The sequence below is a fragment of the Sebastes fasciatus genome, chromosome 4 (genome assembly GCF_043250625.1).
Source record: "Sebastes fasciatus isolate fSebFas1 chromosome 4, fSebFas1.pri, whole genome shotgun sequence".
In the NCBI taxonomy this organism is placed as follows: Eukaryota; Metazoa; Chordata; class Actinopteri; order Perciformes; family Sebastidae; genus Sebastes; species Sebastes fasciatus.
In genome coordinates, this window is record NC_133798.1 from 30,552,290 (window position 1) to 30,565,518 (window position 13,229).

Sequence of the window (13,229 nt, forward strand, 5' to 3'; positions counted from 1 at the left end):
TCATTAATAAAGTTTAACAGAAATGAACATGGAGTCTTAGTTCTTACGGATGAACAGGAAAAGTAAAATGTGCATGTGAAATTATATCAAAGTATGAATTAAATTGTGCAATAAATATGCTCACACTAGCCTAAATAAGTGATGAAGATGTGCTGTCCCAATCACCCAAATGTTACCTAAAAAAAAAGGTCAGTTTACACAAAAGGGTATGCCATGTCTTCTTGGAATATGATATAACCTTCTTTCCTCCTCTAATGGATAGGTAACATCTTCTAAATGTATCATGTGTTGGGCATTTGTTTTTATCTTTTGGCAAGAAAGCTTACACAAGAAGGAAATTCAAAAACTGTCCCAATCACCCTTTATTCTTAATTCTTTAATTCCAGTGTGCCTAGAAGCACAAGGCAAAGCCTTGTGCAAAGCACACTGGTCTATTATTCGACGAGCTCATTTTTAATATTCTGACTTTTCCGCCTAAAACTTTGCGCGCTACTCCTCCCACAGCGTTGCCAGCACATTTACAAAAAATACATCAAAACGTGCGGAATGAGCGGGAATCATGTGCTTATGACCTGGCTAAGAGATTCGCGAAGTGGATACCGAGAAAATCGCGAGATTATTTGCTCCATAGGAATGCTTTGAAAATCGACGTGAAGAGTGCTCAAAAACACTCCTCTTTGGGGCCATACAGAGTCGCCATACTTTAACGTAGAAACGGGATTAAAAGTTTAAACGGGTCACGAGACTTGGGACTTTATTTGGCCAAATGGAAATTTTTTGATAGCTGGCACGGTTTTCACAAGTTTACGTTTTGTGAAATTTTCAGACCGTTTCAGATTTTATAATGGGTGTGTATTGCGTGGGTCGTTAAGGGCTAGAGCACGTGACATCATCGCTAGAGTGCGGGAAAGCTTTGAAATCTTTTGAAAATTTTCCGAACAAATTGCTCTGTAGCCCACAATTGTCACTCTTCATAGATAATGTTTTCATCAGATTGTAGGTATTTTTGTGCCGGTTGCAGTCATGTACCTATGGAATCAGTCTGACTTACATATTTGGCTATACATGCCTGGAAGTGACAGCAACTCCAGGCTGAGCTCCCATAGGGGCCCATATAAAATTTCAAAGAATTTTTTGGATCAGAGAAAAAAGTTACTACTTTATGAAACTGCCGCCGAGGTCACATTTTTGACACTACAGACCCAAATGTCGCACCATTTGTTCATCAGAGACTCCTAACTGGTCTCATGAACAATCTAAGCGATAGGAGTCACGGTTTCTGTCGTAGAAGGACTTTCGTGACATGTACATCTCTAGTTAACTCCTATTATAAACTGCCCCACTGCAGCAGTGGCCAATCACCATGGCAACTTTTGATTGCTGCTAGACAGCTGATTCACTTTAGCAATCAGTGCAGGCTGACTAACACACACACACACACACGCACACACACACAACCCGTCATAATAAAAGCACCATAGAGTAACTGTATCTTAACAGGAAGCTCACGATGACACTTGCTTTACAAAATAAAAGCCCTCAACTCTCATTGTATGACAACAGGAAACTAGGGATTCACCTAGTTTTTCAAAATAAAAGCCCCTAACTCTTTCTGTATGTTAACAAGAAACTGTGTTGTTTTTTACAAAATCAGTCTGACCTGTTTTAAGATGCTTTCTGCCCCCCCAGCACCAGGCACACTGGTCAACATTTCTTGCGAAATTTTCTAGTTCACCCTACTATCCAACCACTCACTAATTAACCACTCACCACTCACTAATTAACCACTCACCACTCACTAATTAACCACTCACTAATTAACGAGCGGCCTCATACAGGTTACATCACAGGTAGCAATTATCTATGACTCTCCAAAACATGTCCTCTGGCAGATTCTCTAACTGACAATCTCAGACATAAATACAAACTTTTCCTGTACGACTTCTGAATTGCACCCTCAAGAGCTACCGTTACCCCATCACCTCGTTTAGCACGGAGACGGAGGTTGCCATAGGAATGAATGAACTTCCAGTTCCGGTTGATACACTGAGCTCTGTGGAAACAACAAGGAAAAGCCAATTAAATGTGATTAGAAAAATAAAAATAATTTTACCACGCAATGAAAAATATGTATTCTTTCTTTCAAAGGTCTTTTTATTAATTGTCAATAATCAATAGAACAGTCACTATACAGGGAAAGTTATTTTTGTTTTTCTGAACAGCACTCACCCGTGACACAACAAATCAATCAATCAATCATACCTGACAACAACAACATACACACAGACAGACACAGCTGACCACAAAGGACCTCACTGATTCTCAATCATGGATACATACAATTCAAATTGTAGAGAATACAACACAGGGAGAGTATCCACAAATAAGTAATGAAATAATAATAAAAAGAAGAGAAAAAAATGAAATAAACAAAAAATAATATATATATATATATATATACACATATATATATACACAAATACATATATATATATATATATATAAACTGGAAAAACAAAGTTCGGAAACTTGTGTTTGGTTGATTATTTCTCTGTTATTACAATGCTAATGGTCATTGTATTTTACATCGTTGGAAAGCCTGTTTATTTACCTTCGCAATGATGTCCAACTTGTAAGGATCATGCATTTGTGGGATGAGCAGCACAGCTGATTATGTGGGTAGCGCCCAAGAAAAATTTGCCAAAATGCTCTTCCAATGGTAAACAGTGTATTCTCCTGTTGGTATTGACTCTTGTTTTTGATCTGTTTGGTGGATTGGATGATTGAACTCTCTATCAATAACAAGGAACAAACAAGACATATTGGCTATTTTACACTTTCTTCATTTAATACACCGTCAGGAGCCTCAGTAGCGGTGGAAGATCCATACGCAGCCACAACAGCCTGGCACCTCGTCCTCATGCTGGTCACCAACCTGGTCACACGTTGCTGTGGGATGGCGTTCCATTCCTCAACCAGGATTCATTGCAGGTCAGCCTAACACTCACTGTAACATGTACAGCACGCCCAAGCTGATCCTACAAGTGTTGAATTGGGTTGAGGTGTGGACTATCGGCAGGCCGTTCCATTCTCTCTACTCCCACATTGTGGAGGTAGTCTGTGATAACCCTGGCTCTGTGGGGGTGAGCGTTGTTTCTTGGAGGATGAAGTTATGTCCCAGATTGTGGAGATATGGGATCGCCACTGGCCGCAGAATCTCATCCCAATATCTCCCTGCATTGAGATGGCCTTCAATGATGACAAGCCTTGTTTTGCCAGTGAGGAAAATCGTAATAAATCATAATATCGAATCGCAATACTTAAAAATCGCAATACATATCGAATCAGCACCCAAGTATCGTATCAAATCGGGAGATAGTTGAATCGTCCCAGCCCTAGTGATGTAGCTGATATATGCACTTGTTAATCTAGCAACAACAGCTAGCGTTAGCATCACATTTGGGGTCCGATTAGTTTATGGATAGTGTAGGCTCGTTAACGTTAGGCCCTTAGACATTCTCTATCTGGATAGGTTTCTGTTTTGTGGGGTGGACACGGCACTATTTAGGACTACATTGGACCTCATTGACGGAAATGGAACACAGAAACGCAGATAATTTGCACCAGACCCGGTGTGCATAGTTGTCAATGCGGAAAATTCATTTTCAAATTCACTGGTGAGAAACGGCTTTAATGCTTGGCAAGAAAGCAAATAAGCGCATTTCCCAAAATGTTGAACTATTCCTTTAATGGAAACTCAAAAGCAGTTAGGTCTTAAAGCTGCACTAATCAATTTGATCCAAATTTTAACAGCTTGGTTTATTGCTACCATGAACTGAGAACAATAAAGAAAAGAGGCTGCTGAGTTTTCATACCTCAACAACTACTGTCTTTTGTCTTCATATTAAAACACATAAATCGTACCTGAAGTCAGGACATGTGGTGCCTTTTCACTGCTGTCATATGAGAAACGTTCCAACTGCATGTTTAAACTTGAACTGAAGGTTCATTTTATCTGCTGGACTGAAAAAGAAAAGAAATATGTGGGTCACACCAAAACATCAGTCTACTGTAGGAAACTGGGGGAGAAATGGAGCCCTGAAACCGACAAACTATAGTATAGGGTTACAAGACAAGTAAAAAAATGTCACTTCAAAAATTAAAGCGATCAGTACTCAAGGACACATTGTTGTGATCAATATAAATATGTAATGTTTGTGAATACAGCAGGAAAACTGGCTGAGATTTACAATTATGATCAGCTGACAAACACAAATGGTTGTTTTTCAGGTAACAGCTGAACAGCTGGCTCAAAGCTTAGGCTCCTTCAGCTGCTCAATTCTGCAGGAAATAAACTTCAACCAACGTAGAATGTTTATTTTTAAAACCATATTCATCTATTTTCAATGCAACCCATTCATAACGTAAAAAATGGAGAGATATGAGCTTGATATGTATAGCAACAAAACATTCTACTTGTCAGAATGCAACATTTAAATGTACATTTGTAAAAAAACATCTAACAGTGACATTCATTTTAAGGCCTGCTGCTGATTTCCTTCTTTGCTAGATCTGGGACTTCACAAGCGTCTTTCTCGGTTCCCTGATGTTGAACCAGGTAAGCTGTAGAACAGGTGTGAGGCATAGACTGTATCAGGGTCTGAAATGAACTATTTTCACTTACAGTAGGGCTGCATGATTATGGTCAAAATGATAATCACGATTGTTTTGTTCAATATTGAGATAATAATTATTTATCATGACTATGCATTGATTTTATGGACGAAATATTTGTTATTGCACTTTCACATTTAAATAAACAGCTCCCTGCTCTCACTTCCATGTTGTGCTACATTCCTGCAAATGTACAAATCTTTGCATCAAAATAAGACTTAAAATAAGGTTCTTCTTCACCTGAATTCAGTGCATTTTGGTTTTTGGTTTGGATATTTTGAGATATTGTGGTTAGTCGTGTCTTTCTCGACAAACAGCTACTGTGGTGCTAACGTAGCAACTAGGCAGCTCGCGCTAACAAGCCGTGCTTAGCTCGCGATTGGCTTGGGCGGGTGCGTGGGCTGGACTTCGACACAACGACTCCAGCCCCCAGACAAAAACGGAAATAGCTAAGAAGTGAAAGTCAATTAGTCGTTCATTGCAACATCAGTGAAAAAAAGTGCCATACAAAAGTAAAACATGTTCATTTAGTTAGCGAAAAGCTGAGGCTGAGCACAACAGGAACTCATTCTGACCTCCTAATTTTTCTAATTTGTGTTTCTGTCTCCTTTTCCTCACAGATTACAGTTTCAAAAATGAACAAACTCAAGCTGCCCAATTACCAACATTTCTTCTCCATCTTCATCACCATGTTGGCCCTGATGTGGTCCGGATGGGCCCTGAAGATGGACCAGAAGACGGACCTGTTTACGGACCCTCCCCTCTCTCCCGGCCACCCTTTCCTGTTAATTTGGAACGCCCCGACCGAGCTCTGCGAAATCCACCACAAATTGCCACTCGACCTCTCCCACTTCCACATCATTAGCAGCACGCTGAAGCGGGAGACCAACCAGGCCGTCAGCCTATTCTACATCGACCGCTTCGGCAGATTCCCTTACTATGAACATGGCACCAACAAAGAACATAACGGCGGCCTGCCGCAGCTGTTAAAGGTGGCGGATCACCACTATGATGCCGATTACTTCATCAAAAAATACATCCCTGTCAACCAGGAAGGCCTCGCTGTGCTTGACTTTGAGCAGTGGAGGCCACTGTGGATCCGAAACTGGGGCAATAAAAGAATCTACAGAGATAAATCCATCGAACTGGTCATGAAGAGAAACGCGTCGTTGTCCCCTGCGGAGACGACGGCCCTTGCGATAGAGGAGTTCGAATTTGCAGGCCAAAGGTACTTTATCGATTCCCTCCGCATCGGGAAGAAGCTGAGGCCCAAAAGACTCTGGGGCTACTACCTGTTCCCCGATTGCTACAATTACGACTTCAACAAGAACTTTGACAAATTCACCGGAGAGTGTCCCGTCCTTGAGAAGAAAAGGAACAACAGACTGATGTGGCTCTGGAGAGAGTGCACGGCACTCTATCCATCCCTCTACCTGGAGCTGATACTCAAAAACACGGAGCAGGCCCTGTGGTTCATCCGGCATCGTATGCAGGAGACCATAAGGGTGTCGAAGCTCGTCGACAAATCCTACTCCATCCCCATCCACGCCTACATCCGCCCTGTGTACAAGAATGCCGTCAACAACTACATGTCAGAGGTCAGACACACCTGTCATCGCTCAAAAAGACACACCTTTATGTCACCTTTAGACACAATGTATGTTATATACTATACATGTGTATGTCAAATACTGGTCTCTAGGGGTGGAACGGTTCACAAAATTCACGGTTCGGTTCATTCCACCGTTTTCGGTTCAGTTCGGTTCGGTTCATTTATGTTACAGCGAGGAGGTCTTGTTCTGATTTCAACATGCTTTTCATTTATTTGGCAAAAATAAGTTAACAAATGTTTGACTTAACAAAAGTATGGCTTACATAAGGAACATAAACACTTCTTCATTGTCAAATCTTAATTGAAAGAATAAGTCTTCTACAGTAATTAGTGAAAACAAAAAATGCAGCTTTTTTATTTTCATATAAATATGATGTTATTATAGACTAAGGCCATCAACATAAATTGAAGCATAAGCTCAACCAGAACTATACTAAAAAAAAAAAAGAACAGTTTAACACATGTCTCAATTCCCTGATTATCAGCTCTTAATTGAAAGATTAGTTTTTCCACTCAAAAAGTGCAGTATTTGGAAAGGAATACAGTTGGATTTCTGTGCCACTGTGTTATTTAGAAATAATGAATACATATAAAACACATTACAGGGATTGTGCTGCTGGAATTACTGTGTTGCTTAAGTGTATAGCGCGGCTCAAGTAACGTTACGTTAATCATATGCTGAAATCCAGCGTCCTACACGACTGCGCAGGGCTGCATATCTTTCACTATAAACCTCCCAATGCTTTAGTTAGGTTTTCTGCCCAGTCTGCATGTAGAGGCTGTTTAAATGCTGCGGGGAGAAGGAGTTGCTCTTTCTGGCGTCTGCTGCTTTCCTAATGTAGCGCTTGAGGCATATAGACCCTTTTTCTGTTAGTAAACATGATGATGTATTTTGTGGGCGGAGCGTTAAGTAGAGGCTAAAGATTCTCTGAACACGTTAGTTAATGCTGGCTAGCAAATATTGTGGGCTTGTTTTTTTAACAATGGCTTAAGAAACTCACGCTTCCACCATGGATGTAGTCCACTATTCCACCGTTGTCTTCCGGCAACACGTCACTTTGCTAGATTTCACAACGAGACTTCTCCTTGAGCGAGACTTTCTCCATAATGTCACACACTTATAATAATATTTAGAGATAGGATTACTACAGTACTTTGTAATCCTATGACTGTGTTTACTACTTTGTAAAGTACTTCTTTGGGAAACAAATGCAAAAATTCACGAGAGTTTGTAAAAAACTCTCTTGGAAAACACTTCTTAAGATCTTAAGATCAATGTTATCAAGAAATCGGGTCATTATTGTTTTAAAAAAAAGTGCTTATTTTTCTGTGAAAATTCAAAAAACGAAACTGATTGGCTGGCTGTCATTTTTTTTGCAGGAGGATCTGGTGAAAACCATCGGAGAAGCTGCTGCTCTCGGCGCCGCCAGCGTCATTTCCTGGGGAGACATGAGCCTCGTTAGAAGACCGGTATAAAGTAGCATCACTCAGGGGTTTTCTGGGAACTTATTTGCAACTTAACCGCTAATTGACTTAATATCGCTGCAGGAGACGTGCACAGCTGCTCGAGATTACCTGAGAGACGTCATGAACCCGTACATCCTTAACGTCACCACGGCAACGCAACTCTGCAGTAAGGCGCTCTGCCAGGGCCGAGGTCGCTGCATGAGGAAGAACCTAACAACAGACGTCTACCTCCACCTCGACTCGCGCAACTACCTGATCGAGAGGCAAAACATAGGCGGCCCGCTGACTGTGAGTGGCAGCCTATCGCAGGATGACGTCAACGAGTTCGACCTCAATTTCAACTGCATGTGCTACAGCAAGGGGCCGTGTCGATCGGTTATGCTTTTAAACAAAACCGCCCCCACGAAGAGTGGAGGTGCTCACGGGCCCCAGCCCCTCCTGCTGATGATGAGACTGATCTGTCTGATGTATGTTGTGATGTGGAAGTAAAGTAATAACACAAAGCTGACACAGGACGTGTGATTGAAGGCAAATAAAGGACACTACTACTATTATTGCAGCCTGTTAGTTGGTTTGTTATTTCTGACTGTCTTTACCTGCATTTTTCATAAATTTCTTTATTGACTTTCTCCAAATCGCTCAGCCTCATTCACACAACTTCCTTTTTGACTATGCTTGTTTTAAACTAAAACAAAGTTTATAAGATCATTATTATTAATAATATAAAGTCTCAACATAAGGTTTTGGCACATCCCTTTAAAGCAGCAGTAAGCAAGATGGGAGCCCGGTCAGTGTATGGATATTAAAAAACTAAAAATGAGGGTCAAAAAGGGATGAACTAGACTTAAAAATCGGGTTGATTTTCATTTTCTATTTCTAAAAACAATATATAAGATAATATAATATTTTTCCTTTTAACAATTCACCAAAATTATGCAAACATAGAGACCAATGTTATGTGTCCAGCACGGAGGACAGCTCGTTTTGATTAAAATTAGGTTGTAGCTCGTTGTCTACCTCACTACGGTTAGAAAGAGCGCCTCGTTTGTGTTTTAACAACGTTTAAGTTATGAGTTATTGATCCGGGAAGTTCAAATCTGTCAATATCTTTCCAACTTTACCGAAGTTAGTTTTTCTGCAGTCGTGTCTTCTTCCCTGAGACAAACTCTGTTATCGTTTAAAAAAACTCTGTACTGATCCATGTCTATCGCCTTCAGTTACACAGCAGCACCGTACTCTTTTTTTCTCTCATACACAGCACCGTCCTCATACGCGCTCTTACTTTGTTGTCAATGGCAACTTCCGGTTGCAGAATATGAAAAAAATGGCGTTTGTTTTTGTTTCTGTCTTCCAGTGATTTTATTATTTGTTTTTAGAAATAGAAAATGAAAATCAACCCGTTTTTTTAAGTTTAGTTCATCCCTTTTTGACCCTGATAAAGAAAAACACCTTGTATTCCAATTTAATTTTTTTGTATTTCAAAACGAAAAACAAATAATCACTCATTTTTTGTTTTTCAATATCCGTTTGTGAAAGGAAAATCGAATGACCAAAAGATACACTGACCGAGCACACTTGAATTACAACATGCTGAAAGGTTATTATGGAATTTTTGCCCAATGATGCCAAAAAACATTCTGCCTACCCCAGCTTTAACATGAAATAAAAAATAAATTGTGATTTCCATTAAACACATTTTCAATTTATTTAACTACATGTAGCCATTCCACCCTCTATGTACTGTATGTAGATGGGCCTCTGAGTTCTTACCCCAATCAACTCTGTTTTATTCTGAAGACGCCATTAAGACAGCAAAAGGGAGAGCACAAGGAAAGAATAAACAAACAGCAACGGAAAAAATACAACAAGTAGAGTGAGGACAGGATGAAGGGAGCCATTGAAGAGTATAAGGGAGATAGTGGAGGCAGGGAGCACACTCAAGGTTCTTGGCCAGGGCCTGAAATGTGCCATAATCAACTCAATTCATTGTTTACTTTACAGGGACTATTTGTAACTTTCAGAAATGCTTCTTAACAGCGACACCTGTGGCCGTGAAATCAACGAAAGTCAGCGTCGGGCTCGCGCTTGCTCGCTCTTGCTCGCTCTCAATATACCTGAACGAGCATCGCTCAAAACAGCGAAGCGACACACGTCAGCTAAAACCACAATATCACTTTATATTTCAGCTGCTTGGCAGTAATGTTAGCTGACCAGACGAAGGTCTCTCCATGAACATGATTTAGATCTGATCCTAGTGTTGGCTTGTCCTTCCTAAGTGCAGGCTGAGGCAGCGGGGCTCTCCAGCGTGTCTCCCTGCTCTCTCCGCCCGCAGCCGGAGAGAGCAGAGGAGACACCGGCACCCGGTCGGTAACGAGAAGACAACGTAAATCTCTGTAGAGCTCCGTCACTTCACAAGACACGGGAAACCTCTGTTGGTCTGGAGGAGCTGCAGCATTTATTTCTGCACAAACGTCCCCTGTACATTCACTAGATATTCTCAGAGCTAAACTAACTCTTCTGCAATGTGTAGTGAACGCGCGTCCCTTTAAAGGGACTATTTGTAACTTTGTACGCGCATAAATGTAGCAGGTCGTCACACATGCGCGCTCGCCTATGCGCGTTCGCGTGTAGCCGCTGTACCCTCCTCCTCTGCCTGCTCGCCTTCACTCAGACAGAGCGCGCGTTCTCAGCTCGCTCCACCTCTAGACGTGAACGCGCGCTCACCCCACACTGCAGAAGAGTTAGTTTAGCTCTGAGAATATCTAGTGGACGTTTGTGCAGAAATAAATGCTGCAGCTCCTCCAGACCAACAGAGGTTTCCCGTGTCTTGTGAAGTGACGGAGCTCCTCAGCGAGTAACGTAATCGTCTCGTTACCGACCGGGTGCCGGTGTCTCCCTGCTCTCTCCGGCTGCGGGCGGAGAGAGCAGGGAGACACGCTGGAGAGCCCCGCTGCCTCAGCCTGCACTTAGGCAGGAAAAGCCAACACTAGGATCAGATCTAAATCATGTTCATGGAGAGACCTTCGTCTGGTCAGCTAACATTACTGCCAAGCAGCTGAAATATAAAGTGATATTGTGGTTTTAGCTGACGTGTGTTGCCTCACTGTTTTGAGCGATGCTTGTTCAGGTATATTTAGAGCGAGCAAGCGCGAGCCCGACGCTGACTTTCGTTGATTTCACGGCCACAGGTGTCGCTGTTAAAAAGCATTTCTGAAAGTTACAAATAGTCCCTTTAAGCATTGTTGTTTTACCTCAATTAAATGTATTCAATGAAGTTTTGGGGAGAGAATTAAGGGAGGGAGTGGGTTGTTGTGACCTTGAGGAAAGGCAGCTTTATAATGTATGAATTGTGGATGGATTTTTAAACCTTCATTAATAAAGTTTAACAGAAATGAACATGGAGTCTTAGTTCTTACGGATGAACAGAAAAAGTAAAATGTGCATGTGAAATTATATCAAAGTATGAATTAAATTGTGCAATAAATATGCTCACACTAGCCTAAATAAGTGATGAAGATGTGCTGTCCCGATCACCCAAATGTTACCTAAAAAAAAAGGTCAGTTTACACAAAAGGGTATGCCATGTCTTCTTGGAATATGATATAACCTTCTTTCCTCCTCTAATGGATAGGTAACATCTTCTAAATGTATCATGTGTTGGGCATTTGTTTTTATCTTTTGGCAAGAAAGCTTACACAAGAAGGAAATTCAAAAACTGTCCCAATCACCCTTTATTCTTAATTCTTTAATTCCAGTGTGCCTAGAAGCACAAGGCAAAGCCTTGTGCAAAGCACACTGGTCTATTATTCGACGGGCTCATTTTTAATATTCTGACTTTTCCGCCTAAAACTTTGCGCGCTACTCCTCCCGCAGCGTTGCCAGCACATTTACAAAAAATACATCAAAACGTGCGGAATGAGCGGGAATCATGTGCTTATGACCTGGCTAAGAGATTCGCGAAGTGGATACAGAGAAAATCGCGCGATTATTTGCTCCATAGGAATGCTTTGAAAATCGACGTGAAGAGTGCTCAAAAACACTCCTCTTTGGGGCCATACAGAGTCGCCATACTTTAACGTAGAAACGGGATTAAAAGTTTAAACGGGTCACGAGACTTGGGACTTTATTTGGCCAAAAGGACATTTTTTGATAGCTGGCACGGTTTTCACGAAATCGCAGTTTACGTTTTGTGAAATTTTCAGACCGCTTCAGATTTTATAATGGGTGTGTATTGCGTGGGTCGTTAAGGGCTAGAGCACGTGACATCATCGCTAGAGTGCAGGAAAGCTTTGAAATCTTTTGAAAATTTTCCGAACAAATTGCTCTGTAGCCCACAATTGTCACTCTTCATAGATAATGTTTTCATCAGATTGTAGGTATTTTTGTGCCGGTTGCAGTCATGTACCTATGGAATCAGTCTGACTTACATATTTGGCTATACATGCCTGGAAGTGACAGCAACTCCAGGCTGAGCTCCCATAGGGGCCCATATAAAATTTCAAAGAATTTTTTGGATCAGAGAAAAAAGTTACTACTTTATGAAACTGCCGCCGAGGTCACATTTTTGACACTACAGACCCAAATGTCGCACCATTTGTTCATCAGAGACTCCTAACTGGTCTCATGAACAATCTAAGCGATAGGAGTCACGGTTTCTGTCGTAGAAGGACTTTCGTGACATGTACATCTCTAGTTAACTCCTATTATAAACTGCCCCACTGCAGCAGTGGCCAATCACCATGGCAACTTTTGATTGCTGCTAGACAGCTGATTCACTTTAGCAATCAGTGCAGGCTGACTAACACACACACACACACACAACCCGTCATAATAAAAGCACCATAGAGTAACTGTATCTTAACAGGAAGCTCACAATGACACTTGCTTTACAAAATAAAAGCCCTCAACTCTCATTGTATGACAACAGGAAACTAGGGATTCACCTAGTTTTTCAAAATAAAAGCCCCTAACTCTTTCTGTATGTTAACAAGAAACTGTGTTGTTTTTTACAAAATCAGTCTGACCTGTTTTAAGATGCTTTCTGCCCCCCCAGCACCAGGCACACTGGTCAACATTTCTTGCGAAATTTTCTAGTTCACCCTACTATCCAACCACTCACTAATTAACCACTCACCACTCACTAATTAACCACTCACTAATTAACGAGCGGCCTCATACAGGTTACATCACAGGTAGCAATTATCTATGACTCTCCAAAACATGTCCTCTGGCAGATTCTCTAACTGACAATCTCAGACATAAATACAAACTTTTCCTGTACGACTTCTGAATTGCACCCTCAAGAGCTACTGTTACCCCATCACCTCGTTTAGCACGGAGACGGAAGTTGCCATAGGAATGAATGAACTTCCAGTTCCGGTTGATACACTGAGCTCTGTGGAAACGACAAGGAAAAGCCAATTAAATCTGATTAGAAAAATAAAAATCATCACCTCCTCCTCATGCTGGTCACCAA

At 41.3% G+C, this 13,229-nt stretch overlaps 1 protein-coding gene across 1 annotated transcript; it reads left to right on the forward strand.

Annotated features, from left to right (window-relative positions):
* The first annotated feature begins 4,460 nt into the window (after positions 1-4,460).
* LOC141766587 (hyaluronidase PH-20-like) lies at positions 4,461-8,307 on the forward strand. The gene is made up of 4 exons (XM_074633551.1): positions 4,461-4,618; positions 5,295-6,272; positions 7,667-7,756; positions 7,835-8,307. The coding sequence occupies exons 1-4, from the start codon at positions 4,607-4,609 to the stop codon at positions 8,240-8,242; spliced, it is 1,488 nt and encodes a 495-aa protein (XP_074489652.1). The 5' UTR covers positions 4,461-4,606; the 3' UTR covers positions 8,243-8,307.
* The last annotated feature ends 4,922 nt before the right edge of the window (positions 8,308-13,229 follow it).

What these genes read in the sequence shown, in the direction of transcription:
- LOC141766587 (XM_074633551.1), top strand. An exon ending in TCAACAACTACATGTCAGAG is followed by an intron (nt 6,273 to 7,666) that starts GTCAGACACACC and finishes TTTTTTTTGCAG; the next exon opens with GAGGATCTGGTGAAAACCAT. An exon ending in TGAGCCTCGTTAGAAGACCG is followed by an intron (nt 7,757 to 7,834) that starts GTATAAAGTAGC and finishes ATATCGCTGCAG; the next exon opens with GAGACGTGCACAGCTGCTCG.